This window comes from Centroberyx affinis, unplaced genomic scaffold (genome assembly GCF_046629955.1).
Source record: "Centroberyx affinis isolate AG114_WGS23_722 - 3 ecotype Tasmania unplaced genomic scaffold, CSIRO-AGI_Caff_v1 ptg004734l_1, whole genome shotgun sequence".
In the NCBI taxonomy this organism is placed as follows: domain Eukaryota; kingdom Metazoa; phylum Chordata; class Actinopteri; order Beryciformes; family Berycidae; genus Centroberyx; species Centroberyx affinis.
This window is the reverse complement of record NW_027282291.1, coordinates 52,501-74,538: the sequence shown is the minus strand read 5'-3', so window position 1 is coordinate 74,538 and position 22,038 is coordinate 52,501. Positions and strand designations below refer to the sequence as shown.

General features: G+C 44.1%; 1 protein-coding gene across 2 annotated transcripts; it reads right to left on the bottom strand.

Moving 5' to 3' along the window:
* Nucleotides 1-38: 38 nt before the first annotated feature.
* On the bottom strand, nt 39-19,435 carry LOC139665908 (genetic suppressor element 1). 2 transcript variants are annotated; one of them, XM_071544950.1, is made up of 3 exons: nt 19,297-19,435; nt 2,364-4,162; nt 39-1,760 (listed from the first exon to the last, which is right to left on the bottom strand). In XM_071544950.1, the coding sequence occupies exons 2-3, from the start codon at nt 4,002-4,004 to the stop codon at nt 1,296-1,298; spliced, it is 2,106 nt and encodes a 701-aa protein (XP_071401051.1). In that variant the 5' UTR covers nt 4,005-4,162; nt 19,297-19,435; the 3' UTR covers nt 39-1,295. The 2 variants fall into 2 exon arrangements, with proteins under 2 accessions (XP_071401051.1, XP_071401052.1); XM_071544951.1 differs by lacking the exon at nt 19,297-19,435 and adding an exon at nt 7,482-7,609.
* Nucleotides 19,436-22,038: the final 2,603 nt, after the last annotated feature.

The following is a 22,038-nucleotide window of genomic DNA, read 5'->3' as shown; positions in this document are numbered from 1 at the left end:
GACACCTCCAATTAAATCTATAAAGCTTTTTTCCTTTATTTCTAGCGAACATCATATAACAGATTCACAATTTTAAAAATATACATTTTTATAGCTATAACATTTACAAAGAAAAATCAACAGGTAAGGTTTTCTTTTTGAAAATTCAAAAAAACAAACACAAAAACTAAAGTGAGAGAGTGTGCTGAATCAGAGGAGATACCCGTATCTGAGTTTAAAATACTTTCATCATTTTCCCTGCCTTCAAACATATACAGTACATAAAAAATGAAATGGGAACAGAAGCGTACAGTACACAGGGGTCAAGAGTATTCACAAAGCATCATGTTCCAACGTGTTATTAGCACCATTACTCCTCAGCCATACTGCACTTTTTACTCTTTCTGTCATTCAGTTTTTAATGGAAAAACACCATGAGTGTCGAGGCGATGTGGCACAGACCTGTCTGTGTGGGTGGGATTGTCTGTTACGCAGTTTTCATTAGTGTTCTTCCTTTCTCAGAGATGTTAAGAACATATTGGAGGGTAATGCCTTGACGAACAAATGTTTGACATGACTCCCAGTGAAGAGAATAAAAAAGGCGAAGAGTTGCTCATACATTCACTTTGCCTGCCCAGACCGACACGTAGACATCGGCTCAGAAGCAAGAAAATAAAAAACGAAAATGCGTTGCGAAATTGACAGAGAGTTTGCATTAAATCTGTTTAGCATATTTACTGTATATAACATCTGTAATGTAATATATATTTTATTCATATATATATCTGCACTTCTTCAATAGCGTTTACTTTCATAACACTGATTGAAAATCGATACCCTGCAGAAAACACTGTCAGTAAGTAGGCGTGTGGGACAACCATTACAAAAACAGAGTGAACACAGACAAGTGCTTGATTGTCTCACTAAATGTCTCAATGTGTCTCTAAGGAGCCATCCAAAGGTCCTTCAGCTGCTGCTCCTTTCAGGGTTGTGCTGAGTAAAGTGGAGGGAAGGAAAGAAAAGGACGAGGAGGGAAGAGAAAGGAAAAGGAAAAGGAAAGGAAAGGAAAGGAGCAGAGAGTAGAGAGGGGTGCAAGGAGGGCTCATCTGGGCTAGACTAGAGTGGACTGGGTTCATACTTTGGGCAGCAGTGTGGACACCCGTAATTGTGTTTTCTATTTTTTTATTCCTTCCCTGCAACCCTGCCTTGAGGTCTCTCCATTGTATGTCTTGGTGGGTGCAACAGAGACAAGGAGGGTGTGTATGTGCTTGCGTGTGTGTGTAGGTATGTGTGTATATGTTTGCATGTGCGAGTTTCTACTGCCACTTCATTTGCTTGGAGCCATGAGGTAAATCCGAGAGGCTTTCGTCAGTTCCGGTCGGGGGCAGGGTGTCTGGGGCAGACCAACGCCTTTTGCGAGGGCGCGGCTGCTCCTGAGTGGGAGGATCTGCAGCCGGAGCAGGGGGCGGGGCCAGAGCGGCGGGAGGCGGGTGGTGAGGAAGAGGGGGAGGAGGGGGCGGAGGTGGCATCTCCTCCCTGTGGGAGTTGCGGGACTCTCCTCCGGCCCTGGAGGGGAAGTGCGTGCGATGGGCCCTGGAGCCGGTACGCGTGTGTGTCCGGTGGGTTGGGGCGGGTGTGGGGGTGAGAGCCAGGCAGACATCCCCCTCTGCAAGCTGGCGACAGGGCAGGCCGTACAGCTGTGTGGTTCTCTGGGGACAGCAAGAAGACCAGCCTCGGTCCCGCACAAAGAACGGATACTCCACCAAGACCTTCAGTAACTCCTAGGCAAAACAACAACGTTATACACTTGACGATGAGGTCACACTTTAACTTCATTATCTCAACAGTCAGATTGTCAGTCAGATCAGCAGTCAGATTGAAATGATTAGTTACACTAATCATTTCAACTTTGAGTGTGCGGTAGAGTGCTTTCATCACTGTTTAGATTATTCCTGCTCACACAAGCACCTGAGAAGAACTATGAACAGGGGCATCTACAGCCAAAACTGAAAGACTGTTCTGTATTCACACTGCATTCATCTTGCCATGTAGTTATTCATTATATGATTTGTAATCACACACTAAAGATACCTATTACTGTAATCGTCATTGTTGGGTAAAACCCTTGTATCTCCCATTAACTTTTCAAGAATTAAGAGAAGCAACCTTGATTTCAGATTGAACACCATGTATTTTTGATTTTATTCAATGGGTTTTTAAAGGGTTCTATAAGGCCAAGGGGTTGTGGAATTTACTCAACCCATAGGTGACCATAGAATCTTTCAATTTTAAGTCAAAACATGAAAATCACCATAATTGGGGTAACGAGTTTTTCACACGACAGCAGCGTAATGTTGGTAATTATAGTAAATGAGAAAGCTGACCTGAGTGTTGCGGTCTGTGAGGTGGACCTGCAGGTGGCTGAAGCCTTGTGCGTTGCTGGGAGCAATGAGCAGCACGGTGCAGGTGCTGAGGTGGAACTCCGGGGAGGTGTCCGCACTCCTCAGGAAGTCCTCGGTCCGCAGCTCCTCCACCCGCTTCAGCCGCCCACTGGCCAACTCGATCAGAGAACCCTTGGTGAAGTGAGGTAGGAGCGCAGGGGGAGATTGGTGAAGGGCCGGGGGCGAGGTGTGAGGATGGGAATACTGTCCAGGAGAGAACTCTCTCCCTCTGTCTCTGTCCCGTCGTCTCTCGCGTTCACTGTCTCTTTCCCGGTCTTTGTCGTGTTCTCGGTCCTTCTCTTTGTCTCTGTCTTTACTCCGTTCTCTGTCTCTTTCTAGGACTTTTTCTCGGTCTCTCTCTCGGTCTCTTTCTTGGTCTCTCTCCCGGTCTCTGTCCCGGTCTCTCTCCCGGTCTCGTTGTGACCTGTCATGGCTGTTAGGCAGGCCCAGGGGCGACTGTGGTGAGTTCCTCACACTGTGTTGCCTGGGCCCTGGCTCCCTGTGCAGGCTGTACAGAGGTGTTCCTGAGGAGCTGTAGAGTGGGTAGGCCTGGGCCTGTTGGCTGTGGTGGAACACAGATCCTAGGGAGTAGTAGATCTGGGCCTCGGCTGGTTGGGCCCCCTGGGGGTCCAACAGTCCCCCTCTCCCTGCCCTGGGGTCTGGTCCGAGACGATGGGGACTGGTAGAGAGTAAATTGGAGCTGGTCTTAACTATCCCATGGGTGTCCCTGTCCTGCAGTGAGGAATGTGTCTCAGGACCCTCCTGAGCTTGAAAGTCTGAAAAAATTGCCCCTCCGGACTGGATACGGCCTGTCAGATCCTCCTGCTGTCTCCGCCCACCATTGGTATGGGAGCCGTGGGGACTGACGTCCAGTCTGTTTCTGCTGCTGTCGTTCCCATATTCGCCTGTGAGGGGGGGCCTGGAGGTTGGGGCAGTCCTGCTGCCTGGCCCATCCAGGCCATTGGGCCTCTTCCCCAGGTATCTGTGTCTGGCTTCAACTACGCTGGGGTCAGGATAGAGAGGGGGGTGGCTAAACAAGGGCGATGGGGAGAACAGGGGAGAGGAGCTGTAGTCCCGCCGGCTGCTATTGAAATAGGACCACATCTCTCTGGAATCGGCTGGGAAGGGAGTCTTAAAGGAGGGAGAGGAGGAGGAAGATGGGGAGGGGGGCAAGATGAGGGGGCCCTCTCCTCGGAGCCACCTGGAGTGGTGGGGGAGGGTTGAGGAGAGAGGATCTTCTCTCCAGGAGGGAGATCCTGTGCCCCTCCTCTCCCCTACCTGCCCTGGGAAAAGGGGAAGAGAGACAGAGGGAGAGTAGGCCAGCTGCCATGGTAGTGGCACAGGGAGGCCAGGGGCAGGGAGGGGCGGAGGAGAAGGTAGGAGATGGGGGTTTGGGTTAATCAGAGCCCTGTCGCTGTCACTGGCCTCCCTGCCTCCCTCCCCTCTCCCTGTGCTGGACCGACCCCGGAGGGGCACAGGGGGTTTAAACTCGTCCAGAGGGGCGTGCTGTTCTGCCGATCCTTGCCGAGACTCCCTCTTCTTGGGAGGGAGGCACTCTTTGCCGCGGTCGGGGCTGGGATTCATGGGTGGGCTCCAGCGGCAGTGGGGGCCCCCTGTGTGTGGGTGTAGGCTAGGTCACATGGGCCTCACGGGAGAACGAGGGGCGCAGAGAGAGGGGAGGGCCTCTACACAGCATCACTGTCAGATCACTGCTGACCCTTTAGCACTGAAGCACCGCTCACCTAGAGAGAGGAGAGGAAAAAGGAGGATAGAAGCAGAAAAGAGAAATGGACAAGGAGAGAGAAATAGGGAGAAAAGGAAGGATGGACAGCAGGGTGTGGAGAGACAGAAGCAAGAGAGATTAAATGAAGTGTGAACCTAGAAAATGGACAGTCTGTCAGGTCCTGGCATCAGTTGTAGTCAAGACTTAGCTGTCAGTCTGGTCAGATACATGCAAACAAACACTCAGCTACATCAGACAGATGGAGAGAAATCAGCCAATGACGCCCTCATCCAAACTGCTTCAGTCCAGGAAAGGTTAGAAACTCTTGGGTTTCTGATAGTTGTAGCTAATTAGTCATTATCAATGTGCGCTGCGGTGGGACTGAAACTACCCAACTTACTAGTCTCATTCAAACACATGACTCCCACAAGTGTTCTAAAAATATATTGTGCAGCCAGTGAAGTTCAGAGGCAGTGCAGTATAGATGTAAAAACACACACGCAGCACTCACAGCGGGAGACTTTTCATCTCTGACTCTCAGGGGATGATTGGAATATGTAGATACGTTTTTGTACCACTTTCATGAACCACCCCCACGACACCCCCGGGTGTTCTTTCTGTCCTATATAAGCTTACTACTAGCACTCTTCCTCTCCTCTCTCTCTCTCCATCTCTCTCCATCTCTCTCTCTCAGACACACATACGGACAGCAACAGACACACAAATACTCCCTCAGGCGGCTGCAACTCCCTCTTACTCCCCCAGTGATAGGCAAAGCTGGTCACCACCCACCCAAAAGCTGACAGAAATACTGTTGATATTGCCACCAGTTGTTGTGTGTACAGTATGAGTATGTGTCTTTGCATCTTAATTATTTGTCACAGCAGGGGTGTGGGGTGCGTGTTGAGTGCTTGTGTGCTCCTGTGTGAGTGTGTGCACGCATGTAAGCCGTGTTTGTCTATGTGCATGAGTGATTTTGTTTTTTGTTTTTTTGTTTTTGAGAGTGTGTGAATGTGTTTATCTGTTTAGGTCTTTGTGTGCGTGTGTGTTTGTGTGTGAGTCGACGAATGTGTCAGAGCTTTGCAGCCTTGTTTCATTCAGCGCGAAGTGCGGGGGAGCTCTACTAATTCTTCTCCAAACGCTCTAAATGAGCTCCTTTGAAGTGATGGCTGCCACGCCGCCAGCCCAGCTGTTCCCTCCATCACCACCACCACCATCGCCGCCGCCGCCACCGCCACACCGCCATGCTGCCACTCAGCCCCGCACTCACCCGCAAGTCTGTCTGAACAGCCTGAATGCTACCAACTCTCCGCCGTCTTGCTAACCGCCACACTGTCACCATGGCAACTGTGTCCACACACATCCAGTCGGTTGGAGAGGTTAGATGGGGATACTACACGGAGAGGCGGGTAAACTGTTGCTCGTCAAGTCACTTGGTCCAAAAAAAGAATAAGTGTTGGAGTGGAGCAAGCTGTTCCAGCATCTGAGTGGAGACCGGAGGGGAGGGGAGGGGGGTGGTGGTGTTGTTGTCCCTCAAATCTGGGCGAGGAAGATTCATTGTCTCAGACGCTGACAGGAGGGGCATGGTGGAGTTCAAAGTGTGGGACTTGTTTATATCGAATCCCTGTGGTGATGAGTTTCACTGTTATTAAAAACTAATAACCTTTGAAATCAGGAGGCTAGTTTATTGTGTCACTGTTGTCATGTGAAAACCTTGTAACTCCAATTTAGGTGATATTCATGTTTTCACTTCAGTTGAAGGATTACATGGTTCTCTGTGGGCTAAGAAAAATCCTAGACCTCTTGGGCTTTCCAAAACCCACTGTATACACTCAAAAATGCATTGTCAGCAAGCTAAAAAAAAAAAAAAGGCTGCTTTTGGTAGTTCCTGAAAAGTTGACATTTTGGACATTCAGGGTTTTGACCTGACAGTGACAATATGCAGTTTAAGTGTTCAATATTAGAAAATACCACTAAATGCATTTGTGGTCAGAATATTGTGTCAAATTTAAGATGAAACGTGAAACTTTATTTAACCACGTAGCTATATCATAATGCAGTCATATGTCTGTATATTATACTGTATACACATCCAATGCCTTCGATGCCACTTGTATGGCAACAGCCCTTATATAATAATCAGATTTTTCATCTAATTGATCATGATGACTTTCTCAATCTAACAGACATAACAAGCAGTTAATATGAACAATGAACGAACAATAACATGGCATCATTACATTGCCACATAACAAGGAATTATTGACAGAACGGAAATAGAAAGTGGAAAGTCTTGTTCTTTCCACAGTGAGGGGGTTCGATTATTAAACACGCCCAACAGTTAAAAACAATAAAAAAAAAAAGTGATAACAATATGTGCAAAATGGAAAAAAAAATATTTGCAAGTTTGTATGGTAGATTTAAAAGTTATGAATTTACGTTTTGTTGCTGTGAATTCAGCAGTGTGCTTTTCATGCACTAGAACTTGTCAAGCACTTTAGTTTAATATATAAAACAAAACTGGTTCCAGTTTTTGTCCCCAAATGCCTCTTACACAGTTCTCATTTTGAAAGCCGCCGTTGTGGAACAAGGTGGGCCAAATAGACCCAATATAAACTTGCCAAGAAAAGTACAACAAAACAAAGAACACAATTGTGCATGTGGAGGAGTTCTCAGAGAAATGTCTTCTAACAGAATACTCCTACACAGAGCAGCCATGCATACAGAGCTGGAGTTTAGCTGGAGCTGGTGTGGTCGTAACATTTAACTATATCAAACAGATGGCTCTCAAGCATATTAATAATGCTGCATGTTCCCTCCAATGAAATCATCTTCAAGGCTACTCATTTGCTCAGCATGTATATCAACAATTTATACAAAAAAGGACCAGACTTTCATTTTTTGTTATAACCGATAACATAATTCACTAAAATTGCAAGTTTATTATTTATTACAGAACATAAAATGCATACATTCTTCAACCAGCTTTCATGTAACTGACAAATCTGGCAAATCTATCGGCGCCACTCTGCCTCATCCCGCCTTTTCTTCAGATACATCTCTCATGAGAACTTGCCAAATATATCTCTATACTCATGACTGCAAACAACAGTAAAACTATAAAATAGGTTAGTTTTGCCTACATTCCTGTCAATCTCAATGAATAAGTCATCCAAAGCAATTTATAATCCGTTAGCACTAGTTACAATAAAAAGGGATGAAGCAGTCAATCAGCATTTATCAGGGGCTCCTGCTCCAGAGGAGGAGGTGGGAGCAGGCACACAGGTAGATGGGAGCTGCTAGTGTTGTGGTGTGATGTGATGTCCAGTGAGACTGACCTTAGCGCGGGCTGAGCAGACGTCCCAGTGTTGGCAGCCATTCATATTCCAGTCCTCCCAGCGGGTCAACCCACTCCCCAGCTCCTCACTGTGCTGCACCACCGCCAGCTACAACACCCGCAGATATCAGCAGCCTCCAGCCACACACTGCCTCTGATCTCTGTACGTATGAAATCACACTAGCAAGCCCACCAAACTGAGGGAAAGCACTGAGAGCCTGCCATCCGTCTCTGTGTCTGTGTGTGTGTGCTGGTGTGTGTGTGTGTGTGTGTGTGTGTAAAGGGCTAAGGAAATGAGTAATATCTAGCAGTGAGAAACATGTCTGCTATGCAGAGCCACACAGGCAGACCAGTTGCTGCTGCCGCCCACTCGCTTTACTCACTGTGAGGGATACAAACATGCATGCATACACACACACACACACACACACACACACACACACACACATACACACAAACAGTCACGGATGTAACACACAGATTATATGTTGGACAGATTTTATGCTGCCATTATACTGTATGCTGTTATACTGCACTTTAGTTCCACCAATTAAATTTAACATTAAAACACATTTAACATTAAAGGCACTCACACACACTTGTGCTCTCACAGTTGAACACTATATTTTCAAAAGGCATGAAGGCAGATAAAAGAGAGGGAAGGACAGAGGGGAGGCAGAGAGACAGTTGATGAGAGACAGGGAGGGACGTGGTAGGAGGCTCATCCTACACACACTCTCAGACTTAGGCTTCTGCTGCTGCTGCCTCTGACTCAAAACTAAACCTCACATCCATCACACACACACTCGCACACACACACACGCGCACATGCACACACACATACTGTACTTGTTCTTTCTTGTTTATGAAGTTGTGTCCTTCGTTGACACAGCACCGACAAACCTGCCTGTTAAGTGTGCTTTTATGAAGAAATTTGACTTGACTTCACATGCACACACACTGACACAGACACACAGAGACTCATTCGCTAACAGTAGCACTGCAGGAGAGCTCTGAATGATCTGCTTCAGTGATTCAGTCAGTGCAAGTGAAGTGTGTTGGTATGGCCGGACCTTATTAGGGCTGAATGGTGAAAGCAGTGTGGCTCATTCACAGCGAGAAATCAGAAACCTGTCAAGTGCAGAAACCATTTACAAAATACTAAACAAGCCCAAGGTTGAAAATATAACACTATGCAAATGAACACCCCCTCCTCCTCCTCCAAGAAACAGGGCCAAACCTAGCTTCAAACAGGCTTATGTTAATTATCACCCTAAAAGTGTAGAGCAGGAGCAAGAACGTATTTAGGGGCACACTTGGGGTTGGATTTACTGGAAACTTACAATTGCCATGGGGAAATCACATCATTAGTGGTGTTTAATTGTAAAAGCAATATTTATGCTTTTTCATATTGGAAGACCAATGCATCCAGACTCCCAGACACAGAGCAAAATGCAGTCAATTAGCTGTGCAATCTCAATGGAAAGCTAATCAGACTGGTGAGCGTGTGCAGACACATCAGCTTGAAGGCCACGTTCAACCACTATCACAATGATGGGGCAATTGTCAAGAAAGTTGCCTTTGGCATTTAGGAGAACATTGCTTTTATTTTTCAAAGTGCTATGAATGGTGTTCACTGATGATATTCACTGAGGTTGTGTGGGTTGGCCTAAGCGCTTTCTGCTCTGGCATTTGTTGTTTTTGTGTAGGCTGGTTAAAAGTATCGCAATTAATGGAGACTAGAACTAAATATTTTAGGGCACAAGTGCTATGAGATTAAACAAAAACTGATTTTTTTTGGATAGTACTGTCACATGGGAGTTCAACCAATATTCACTTTTGCATTTACAAATGTACAAACATGACAACAACTCTTGAAATAAGCAATCTGTAGTTTGTGTCAAACTGCTATGAAAATGTAATATTTTCAAACTGCTATGAAAATGTGACATTTTGGCAAAATGTGACATTTTGGCAAAGGATTGCAACAAAAAAAAGCAAATGGTTTCTTAGGCTATAAATAAATTAGAAAACAATCACAAAGGTGAAATCAAATTAAAGAGAATCCATCTCTTCATAATTGCATTAATTTATATGAAATAAAACACAGCTTAGTCAGGCCAAGTACAGCTGGTTTCTTCCTGATTTATGCCTATTTTATTACTAAGAGGAAATTGTTTATTTCACTGTTATTAGATTTTTGAAGACTTAAAGAAAAAGCTTATAATTTCTAATTTGAAAACTAATTGCACAGTTGGCAGCATATAAAATTACAGTCAACTATATTAACATGTTTGGATGCATATATTATAGAAAACAACTCATTACTGATAAGGTGTCAGAGTTAATTTAGCAATTTAAATTAAATTGTCTAACCCATGATTATGTAGATAACCTTCCTACATAAAGGTAAGGTTCCTACCTAAGTAATGCCTAGTAGTAATACATAATAATACATTTTTCACTCACACCATTAAAACTTAAGGTCAGCTAGTTAGTGAAAAAATGTACATTATGTGTATATTAAAATATAAAAAAGTAAATCAAAGTGAATTAAAGTGAAGTGAAGCAAATTAAAGCATTATTTTCCTTTAAACATCATAGACTCCTCTGCCATGTAACCAGTAATGTAGTTCAAATACACTGTTTGAAAAAAACAAAATGTTTCCCCTCTGAATTAAGTATAACTCTACAAAAATACTGACACACACCAGTGTTTGGTGTAAATTTAGACACACGGGTCCAGTCATACTGAAAGGGAAAGAAAGAGAACAAGTACTCGGCTCATCAAAGCGTGTTTACTACAATATAGAGATATAGAAATGACTGCTGCGTTCTACTTATGCATGCTCACTTTTGATATTCAGCAGTAAGTTGAACACACACACACACACATATACACACACACACAAACAAACACATAAACACGAACAAACACGGTGGAGTCATACTGTGCTGTCAGTCACTTATGGCACCACAGAGACATTCGGCGTATACACTCTCTCTCTCTTTCTCTCTGTCCATCTGTCTATCTATCTGTCTATCACTGGCTGTGCTGCTTAAGGCATCCATCACAATGACACACACGCACACACACACACACACACACACACACAAGCACACAGAGGGTCACGCCTAGACAAGAAAGGTCAGATGAGTCAAACTACACCCAACAGATCACAGCAGTGGAAGAATAAAGTAGCAACAGGGGTCAAAGACTTCTATAGGTGAGATCTTACATTTTACTTCCAGTCGCTCTCTGTCTCATCCTTCCCCTGAACATGAACCACATTCTCTCTCTCTCTTGGCTGACTTGTCCTTTTTAATGAGAACGCTGTTTTGTGTTGGTTTTTTTTTTTTTTTTTTTTTTTTTTTCTTCCTCATGCGTAGCCGGTATCGGGTGTCTGATCACGTTTCAGGCTGAGTGGGGGATCTATGATGGACGTCTGATGCAGCAGAAATTTGTTGCTGAATGTAACAGATCTGACCATAGAGGAGAGTAGAGGAGAGTAGAGGAGAGGAGAAGGTGGAGGGGAGGGGAGGGGAGGTGGGTAGAGGACATGCTGAGAAATGTTTGATAGGGAAAGGATTGATTTAGAGGGAGAAAGTGCTGTATGCGTGCGTACATGTGTGTAAGAGAGATAGGTAGATAGAATATGATGCTCCCTTAGGTGGCTTATGGCAAATTGTGTGTATTAGAAGAGAGTGAGCAAACTTTGGCACAAGTTTTTGAAGGAGAGCTGGAGTGATGGAGGGAGGGAGGGAGGGAGGGAGGAGAGTACTACTTGCCCTGTGTGGTGGCTTACTCCACAGGGAGCCGGGCTAAGCCGATATAAGGACAGGGTGATATGGGCGATAGCTTATTGGGCAAGGGGCCAGGTTGGCCTTCAGGGCCCTGACCCATTCTTAAACGGGATGAGCCAGCAGCCCTGCCCGCAATGAGGCTGGGCTTATGGCTCAGGAGTTACTATTAACACCTATGCTCACATACACATACACCGACACACACACACACAGAGTCTACTTGCATGTATACAGAACATAAACACACATGTATAGAATCAGGCAGGGACTTCTGCGCAAATATGTACACTCCTGACAGTCTTTATGTCTGTCCTGTGGCACAAATTGATGAAAATATCTATTGTGTCTGATGGATTACGAGCAGGATCAAGAGTGTGTGTGTCGTAAGTCCAGCGAAATAGATAGAACATACCATCTTCTAGAAACCGGAGTGGTAAGTGTAGTACACTTAACAAGTGAAGAGGAGGAGGAGAGGAAGAGAGTGGAGCAGTGTGAGTGATACAGGCTGGAGGGTAACGGCTGTAATGTATTGCTGGGTTAATCCCTGTGAATCCTTACTGGTACGGCCTAAGGCGAGCTTAGTATAGTTCTGGGAGGAAATCCCCCTGTGTAGTGGTACAGGCCGTTAGCCCCTAGGGTATAAATAGGGCAGCTATGGCTCCTTAAGCTGGCTTTTACGCAATATCAGTTAAAAATATGACTTGACTAATTACATCCAGGTCAGCCACTCAGCAGAAGCAAGAATTCCTCCGCCTCCTCCTCCTCCTCTTCCTCTGACCACGGCTAACAAAGAGTACTGCAGCACTTTTTGTCTTTCTCTCTCTGTGTACACAAACAGAACACACACACACACACACAAGCGTGCAAAACACGCACAGGTCAGCGGGGGAACCAGTGGAACAATTCGAGGTATTCTGCAAACCTTGCAGCTGACATTTTGGGAGGCGGGTGTTGTGTGTTGTTGTCATTCATTGACATTTAAGTGTCTTCTGATAGGAGTTTCATTTTTGCGAATCTCCCCTGTCCCAGTCTGATAATGCCTCCTATGCGGCGTCTGCACCAACTATATGTTAAACCACAAGAGCTGGCTCTGGTTTCAGTTTGTATGCATCATATGCAAAGACAAAAACATGAAACAAACATCCACCACGGGTGAGGTGACAGTGTCACCAAATTCTTGTGCATTTATAGTGATGATGACACATATTGTTGACACATTGAATGAATAATCATGCCTGTGTCTTTGTATTCTTGCAGCTCACTGGAACATCAGATTGTTTGATCTCAAGTAATTCTCAGCTTTTTCCTGTTTGCTATGCTTGGCTTCACTGGCACCTCCAGCCTAGTGACGCTCACAGCTCGCAGTCCCTCTCACTAGTTTGTGATCACTGCCTATCAGACCAGATTAGCCCAACTCAGAGCCCTTGATGCGAGTAGTACTCACACGCTATGAGATCAGTAGCTTACGAGGGGGTGGAGGGTGGAGGGAGAGATAGAGGAGAGGGGAAAGAGAAACAGAGAGAGAGACTGAGAGGGGGGAGAAACAGAGACAAAGAGAGAGAGAGAGAGAGTGAAAGAGTGTGTGTCAGAGCGACAGAGAGGTGGAGAGAGAGAGGAAGATTACTTTTCGTCTCAAAGATTTGTTGCTTTTGGCTTTATCCCCTGGCGACTGCCAGTCAGACTAGGTTTTTGTCGTTTCTCTGGTTTAGCAGCAAAATGTCAGCATGCTGTAAGCAAACAGAGAAGCGGCATCTCCATGGAGAGAGCACAGTCAGGTCACCCATTGGTAGCTGCAGTGCCATTCATCCTCGGAGAGACTGTCTAGACTGTCTTCAGAGATACTGTCTAGAGAACCTTTATCACTGCTGGTCTTCAAGGCAACATTGCTACAGACTGCCATTATTGATATTGCTCTTTAAACCCTCCCACACCTGAGACCAAATCTGCTGCCCAGCCACACATCGTCGCAGCCATTCACTCTATTCATCACTTATGCTCTTCGGTGCAGCCTAAAAGAGGGTGCTGCAAATTATATTGAAATAGGATTGAGTGGGCTTATTGCATTATTCTCAAAGTGGAAATAGGGAGAGTCCCAATTCCACTTGAGTGACAACCTAAACCACTCAACCGTTAGATAACAGGATCTGACACAGGCTTCTGCCAATAATTACAAAAAAAATAAATTAAATTAGAGAAAGATGTTTAAGTGAGTAATTTCAATTTTGCTCACGATAGTGAAGAAAATAGTTTGGGTGAATAGGAAAGCGAGATAAATTAATTTCAATAAAAAAGGAAGGGCATTCTCGTAACCCAGAGTTGAATCAGGATTTGAATTTAATATGGTAATATTAAAATCTGACTATAGGGGGGTAATAGGGTATTAGGGTGATAAACATCCAGCTTAAGGACATCCTTTGAGGATGCTATCGATGGTATAGGCTACAGGATGTCTCAGATGTTACACTTTCTGTACAGCGATACCAAAACCGATACTGTGCAGTGTGTTGTGTTTGTGCACGGTGGGCCTGTCTGTGGGTCTGTGAGCAGATCGACTTGTATGGGCTCCAGCAGGCAGGCAGGCCTGGCTGAGAAGGTGTGGGTGTAAGTGGTGGGTGGCTGAGTTGAGAGGTCATTGACCCCCGTTGTAGATGTGGTGTGGAGGAGGAGGAGAACATACTGCTCGATCATACACAGGGGTTAGTGAGTCTAGGCCAAAGAAACAGAATCCATACGGAAAACAAAGAGTGGAGGAAAAACTCATCAAACTGACAGATTGGTACTGTTTGCATACAAAGTTTCATGTTTGCGTACACACACACACACACACATGTACACACACACCTTCGCTCACCACATAAGCGCATTTGAAGGTCAATACACACTAAGTGACACCACTTCCTGCACCCGTCTCTCAAGGGACACCCCACCGACAGGTGTGTCTGCCACCTTAAAGTAGTCTGGCATGATGTCAACTGTCTGTAAACACCTGCCTGTGTTTGGGATTACTCATCACACTGCTGGCTCCTCAGCTGTGGTCCCAAGCCAATTCCCATACCCTTCCAAGAGTCAGACTGCTGATCTGGGAACACTGGCCAGGTCCCCTTCACTCACTCAAAAATGCCTCGGAGGCAAAACTGATTCCTGATCAGCATACAATACATCTTCAGAGAAATTTGTGTAATATCTGCCCACTTAGCTATTGATCCCCTCCTATAAGGTTTGCAGTAAGGCAAGTTGATCCTGGATGTGGACCCGTATATCCTTGGGGAGCTGTGTTGGCAGGTATGCATGTATTGTATGAGGGTTGCCGTCAATTCACTTTCACTTCCATTAGTTCAAAATGTGGATTTTCTTCAAAATCCAAGAACTGTATATGTCTTTTGCAGTGGTGGAAAGTAACTAAGTACATTTACTCAAGTACTGTACTTAAGTACACTTTTGAGGTACTTGTACTTTACTTGAGTATTTCCATTTTATGCTACTTTGTACTTATACTCCACTACATTTTAGAGGGAAATATTGTACTTTTTACTCCATTACATTTATTTCACAGCTATAGTTACTAGTTACTTTTCAGATCAATATTTTATATTTAAAACATTTGATCATCTTTATAAAATAACTATAAAATAGCATTGTTATAGATTAGACTACCCAAAAGTATAGCTAAATTGTTAAGATTAGCTTCACGTTAGGGCTGGGCGATATGGTTGAAATCAATATCATGATAATCATAAGGTTTTTTTGTCGATATCAATATATATCATGATATGGTTCATGTATGCAAAATCACGTTAAATAATCAAATGAATGTTCATCTCATTGAACCAAATGGTAATGTTAGGTGTGGTGTCAAACAAAACTGAAATTTTCAAATAATATTCCTATCTCATTTTATGAGAGTTTTTAAGTAAAATTTGCTTGTCATCATCAATTTAGACAGCAGAAATGTGTGTCACGGTATCAAAATATCTTCATATCATCACAATATGATTCCACTGAAAGACAATAAACGATAATATTGAATTATCATCCAGCCCTACTTCACGTTGACAGCTTTAAAATGCTGCTTACATGTACATGTATGTCAATAAATCAGTATTAATATTCCAATAATTTATGAAAAATATAACTCTCTAAATGGGGACAGTTTGCATAATGAGTACGTTTACTTTGATACTCTAAGTACATTTTGCTGCCAATACTTATGTACTTTTACTTAAGTCAAATTTTTAATGTAGGACTTTTACTTGTAATGGAGTATCTTTACATTGTTGTATTGGCACTTTTACTTAAGTAAAAGATCTCAGTACTTCTTTCACCACTGGTCTTTTGCCATGAAAAAGGTTCTCATATTCAATCTGTAAGGAAGGTACAGAAAAATAAGGCTGTATCGTTGTGACTTGCACTTTATGTTTTGAATTGAGTGAAGTACATGGTTATGTTAGGGTGGCTCAGTGGTTTGCACTGTTACCTCACATGGTTGCCTCGTGTGGAATTTACATGTTCATCTAGGTTTCTTCCCACAGTCCAAAGACTTGCAAGTCTGGATTGAAGACTCTAAAATTGCCTGTAGGTATGTATGTGAGTGTAGGTGACTGTCACACATCCTGTGATGTACTGGTGACCTGCCAAGGGTGTTTCCCTGCCTTCTGCTCCAGCCCCCCGAGACCCTGAAGAGGAATACGTGGGTAGAGAAAATGAATGAATGAGTAAGGTTATGTTGGATTAGACAGCAGCCACCGATACCTGCTGCTCTGCCTCTCCCACAAAGGGTTTAAAAGAGTTAGAAACCAGATTCCAATTCCAATAAAGCATACAACACAGTCTCTAATATACACCAACATTCACACACAAACACAAAGGCAATTCATTCTGCCGAGCAAGTGCGGTGCGTGTGTATGAATGTGCTCTTCCCTCCCTAAGTTTGCCCCATCTTTCTTTCACTTTCCCCCCCACCCACTCTGTGTCTTCCTCTCTCTTTCCCTCTCACTCTGGTAGCTAGGTGTTAGAGAGCGCACTCTTAACGTGGGTGAGAGTGCTAGAGTGTATGACTGTCAACACAAGGGGCAGGGTGTCTGTCTGTCTGTCTGCCTGTGCGGTGCTGTAGGTGGAGAGGCACGGCAGGGCGTGAAGGAGCGCTGTGATAATGACAGGCCATGCATTATATAACGTGCAGATTGCATAAGGCAGAAGATTATTTTAGGTCCAGATATTGAGGATGTATAAGTAATTTTTTTAGTGGGCGTACAGTACCATGTGTGCCTCTAAGTGCGCTGATCTGTGTGTTCGTATAAAAATGTTTGAAATTGTGCTCATTTTTGTGGTTTCTTTCGAGGAGTGTGTGGGTGTAAGTAAAGTAAGTGTATTATCTGTTTGTAAGGAGGGGGCATGAATGTTTTCAGATTTCTTTCATAGCTATCTGCATATCAAAACAAGTATGTGGGTACGTTGGCGCATTTATGTACGGCGTGCATGAGGGTGTCTGTATTGTAAGTTCCCACTCATTATCACTTTTAGACTTCAGAGAATTCCAGTTGAGACGGGTTGGGCAACAGTTGCTTACATGCACACAGATATCCTAGTTGTCGGGTGAACACCGCGTAAAATTTTGGTGATTTTCATGTTTGAACTTTGGATTACTCCTCAATGGGTCGATAAAGTTCTATGACTCTTGGGTTTGTAAAAACCCTTCAGAACTAATTGGGTAATCCGAAAAATGCATAGTCGCCAAACTAAAAACAAGGCTGTTTTTCTTAGTTACTGAAGAGTTGACATTGTGGAAATATGAGGTTTGCATCTGACATCACTCACTCACTCACTCACTCTCTCACTCACTCACTCACTCACTCACAAAAAACACACAAAACACAAGGCACAGTCCTATAGGATGTGTTGTGTGGAGTCACAGAAGTGAGGCAGAGCAGATAGAGTCTCCCAGTGCCACTGCCTCCTCTGTGTGCCTCGCTCCATGCATGAGTGTGCCCCTGTAAAAATAGACCTCTTAAAGGGCCAGCAGCCACTCAACCTTCTCCCACAAGAGGCCTGTTCTGCTCCACAGACTGACACTACACTAAGAGACAGGGGACAGGAGAACATACTGTATTTCTCATTCAGCCTGCAGAGGCAAGTTGTGATGGTTTTTCCTAAAGATATAGAAACACACCCACATTCAGTTGCTCTTTGTCATCTTTACATCATTCATGAGGGCAAGTCTGCTCACTATCTCTTTAGTTGCATAGCAGGAGTCAAGTTGGAAATAAAGCTCCGGGCTTTGGCTTAGTGAGTTGCTATAGAACAAGTATTTAGCATGGGAGGCCTGGGTTCGAAGCCAGCTGACTACAGAGAGCCCCGCCCCGGCACACACTCTCACAGATACACCGTCCCACAGTCACAATCCCTGCAGCATGTGACTTTGCCTCATCATGCTAATGACAAGGGCAAATCCGACACCAAAAACTACAAACTGGAACTGGTCCTGCTGATTAGGCATACTTTTTTTTTTTCACTATGCATCTGAAGCAAGCGTTTCCATATAAACTGTTAATGAAGCAATCCTTTGGATATCGGTGACATTGGACTTCCTCTACACTCTAAGGTAACTATCAGATCATCCTCAAAACTGAAATGAATTGGATGAAATCCGCAGGGACAAATGTTGTAAGTCTCGCTTCGAACACATCTATAGCTGAGAACTGTTTGAACCTGTGAAACGTGGTGTGATCCCTATATTCAGCATCACTGCAGCAGAAGGACCCTCCTGCCATAACAGAAATAGGCATACAGAAATCATAATCATGCACATAGGCGCATCTCCCCATCCAGACCATCCACAATGGAGAGGAACGAGGAGGGGTCGAGTGGAGTCGATAGTGGGACCACAAACACACTTTTATCTTCCCAACAGTGGGACGTAGGAAACAGACAATCCATCAAGTAGAGTTAAAGCCAGAATGGAGAGGAACAAAATGGAGCGGCACAAAGAGGGGTCAAGTGGTGTCAATAATAGGACCACAAGCACACATCTTCCTAACAGACGGACGTAGAAAACAGACAAATGTACAGTTGAAGCTGAAGCCCGAGTCGAACTGGGAGCTGCCATTGGAAGTTCTGTCATCGCGTGTTTTCTCATGTTGTGCAGTGGCAGAAACAGAAATCAGAACATAAGCCTATCCTGGTGCACCTGCCACATCCCCCCACTGAGTGCGTGGCTGCTGTCTCTATGGTCTTTCCCAGACTTGCCCTCAACATCTGTACCCCCTATTCTCTCTCTCTCTCTCTCTCTCTCTCTCTCTCTCTCTCTCCCACCCAATCCCCCTCACACACACACACACACACACACACACACACACACCCCAACCCTCCTTACCAATCTAATTTCCGTCCCTCCTAGTGTAAGCGGGCTCCTCCAGGGCCCCTGGCTATCTCTGGACCAGGGCTATTTCAGCCCACTGCTCTAATTCTGAAAGTCCTGATCTGCCGTCAGGCTGAGTGATGAACCTACACCTCTCTCTCTCTCTCTCCCTCATACACTCTCTCCTCTCTCCTTCTCTCTCCCCCGCTGTCAGTCGCACTCTCCCTCTTTTTCACACTCTTTCCGTCTCCGTGCTTTTCTCTTGTGCGCACATCCACGCACATGCATATGCATATACTCTCTCACACACACACCTACGCGCACAGGTAGTGACTCGCATGCATGTATACATCTACACACACACACATTTCAAACATATTTCATCACTATAATTAACCCGGCTCACTTTCAAGCTTACTGCTGTTAACAGGAGGGTATACGTGTGCACAGTAGCTCCTAAAGCCATTCCCACTGAGCATCCAGAACAAGCCAATACAGCACATTGTTTATCCCTTCATCCAAAGTTGGCTTGAATACACACGCGCACCTCCGCTCCCGCTCTCCTACACACACACACACACACTCACACGTGCACGCACACACACACACACACACACACACACACACACACAGAGGAGGAAGCAGTGTGGTCACATACCTCTCTGGGTGCCTTTGCGTAGCGAGTAGCAGAGAGTTTACTCATTGGATCAGGCGGCAGCAGGCACGTAGGAATATCCAGTTTTGAGACTGCGAGCCTCTTCCTCCTCTCTCTCTCTCTCTCTCTCTCTTTATCTCTCTGTCTCTCGCTATTGCTCAGCCTTCCCTCCCTTCACTCTATTCCTGCCTCTCCTCCTTCTCACACTCTGTACGCCTGTTTGCTCTCTCTCTCGCTCACCTCTGAAGCTCTCTCTCCCTCCGAGTGCACTCTCTCTCCCCAGCTTGCTTGATCTCTCCAACCCCCTCCTTCTCTCTCTCTCTCTCTCCTTCCCTCTTACTGACACACACTTTCTATCTCACCCTCACAACTCCAATCTATGCTCATCCCTCTTAGTAACTCTCTGACACACAGTAAACCTTTATAACTTATTCTTTCCCTTGTCTAATATGCTGACTCTCTCTCTCTCTCTCTCTCTCTCTCTCTCTCCCTCTCTCTCTCTGGGAGTGTATAATTAGACAGAGCTCAGTGGTAATACAGTCAGGCTCATTGTGGGAGCCTTAGCATTGCTGCTGGGCGGCTCGTGTTTGGCTGATAGCCCGGTGGCTTTGCTCATTAACCTCCCTAGAGCTGCAGAATGGACCGGCCCACGGCTCACGCCATTGGCCGCAACACCTCAGCCTCTTAGCCAATCACAGCCCACAGGAATGATGGGAAAGGTGTGCTGCCGGACATACAAGCGAAGTAAGGTGAGGGAGCTAAACATAATCACTATTAAACTGCTGTCACCTGAACTGTTAAGGGTGAAGTATAATAGCATACAGGTTAGACACATTTGATAGGCTGAGGATTTTATGTAAGTCAGTTTTTATACACTGGCGTAGCAGAAGGAACACTAATTTGAGTCATAACTACTCAGTTCTCTCTTAGTTCAATCACTTGTTCATGATCTGGCATCATGTGCTTTTCTTTCAAGCATGAAACCACTAAAGACCACTCACACATCGCTTTGTGAAACCACTCCGAGGCATGGGAGTGCCCAGTGCGATGGAGCAATAAGTCATATGCTCCCTTTACTGTACTGCCTGCCCCAGTTCACATCACATATGACCTTGCATAAACCCTCTTGGGAAGCTTCCTACATCTTACTGAAGGAAGTACGCAGGAAAAAGAAAGATGGTACTTGGGGAAAGCAAATTTGTTTAAAAGAAAAGCAAACATTTTAAAAGCAATAGTCGAAATGTAATTTTTAAACAAATGTTTTAAAAATCTAATCAGCTATGAAAATCTATTGTTATTCACAGAACTAAATGGATTTCACCATAGTCATAAATGGTCTATGATTAATTTGGGCTTGAGGTATGAGTTATCGATTAGAATCTACAGTTAAAACCAATATTTTGCTGTTACTGCACAAATCTACTTGAACTCTTGTCCATTTTCTAACTTAATAACAAACTTTATTAATACTTTATACTTGATTACTGATTTATATCATCCAGTATCGTGATTTATTTATCTTCGATCCGCATTCATCTTCAAACCTCTTACATAAGCAAATTGTTCCACATTAAACATTTACAGTTGCATTTACATCGCATTATCAAGGGAAAGAAAGTGAGGTTAAGTTGTATTGTTGTATTGTTAAGTTGTATAACTTTGTATTTTCACACTCTTTTATGTCCATTATTTTTTCTTGTGCTTTGCCAGGGATCATCAAGCTGAATAATTTAACTCCATTTCACCAAAAAAAAAAAGCATCAGAACTATCATTACAACCACATCACCTCCTAATAATACATTCTCTTTCTTCAGCTCCGTAAGATTTCTGGCCATTACAAGTTAATCCATTTACTTTAAATCCTGTTTCACACACTTTGGTCAGACTTCATTTGGATAGTCCAATGTTGATACTCACTAACTTATGAAGTGACTATAATGTGTCAAAAAGTCTACTGAGCTTCAAGTGACACTCAATATTGTGTGAAAAGCAGATTATTGATATTCAGTGGTTGGGTTAGAGTTAATCTTGGGGTAGGGGTTAATGTTAGAAATAGGGTTAGTGTTTAGGTTTAGGTTAGGATTAGGGTTACATATTTTTTGGAGATGCACCAAATAGGCAAGTGACACTTTGCTGAGCATCTACTTTTTGTCACATGGTTAGTTGAGTATCAGCATTGGACTATTCAAATAAAGTGTTACCTAAACTTTGAATGTCTATGGATATTTCAACACTTTTTCAATTTTCATTTACATACATTTTTTTCAACTTGTTTGAAGTCCAAAGAGCATCAGTTTCACATCACAGATTTCAAATCAAAAAGCATTATCTTTTGAAAGTTTCTGTTGAAACTCTAGTTTCTGTTGAAGGTTCTATAAGGAAAATGAGGGAGATTTTGATCAAACAACCAAAGTGAGTGGGAGGGTGACTATAGCGCTTGTTGGGAGATCACATGGTGTGCGCGCGTGTGTGTGTGTATGCAAGCGTGTGTCTTTGCTCTTGTGATCATTAGGCATTACACAGGCTAAGGCAAGTCAGTATCATTTCCTCTCTCCTTCTTTCTCTCCATTCTCACTTCTGCATTCTCACTACAACATCCTATCAACAGTGCTGTAAATAGACTTGTAGTACTAGGAAAAAAAATCCATTAGTCTCTGTGCTGTCAAGTGAAAATGTATCTAATACTTAAAATTAAAAGTTAAGAAAAATAGCCCTATTTTCACTTTGATTTGAGATCATGCATT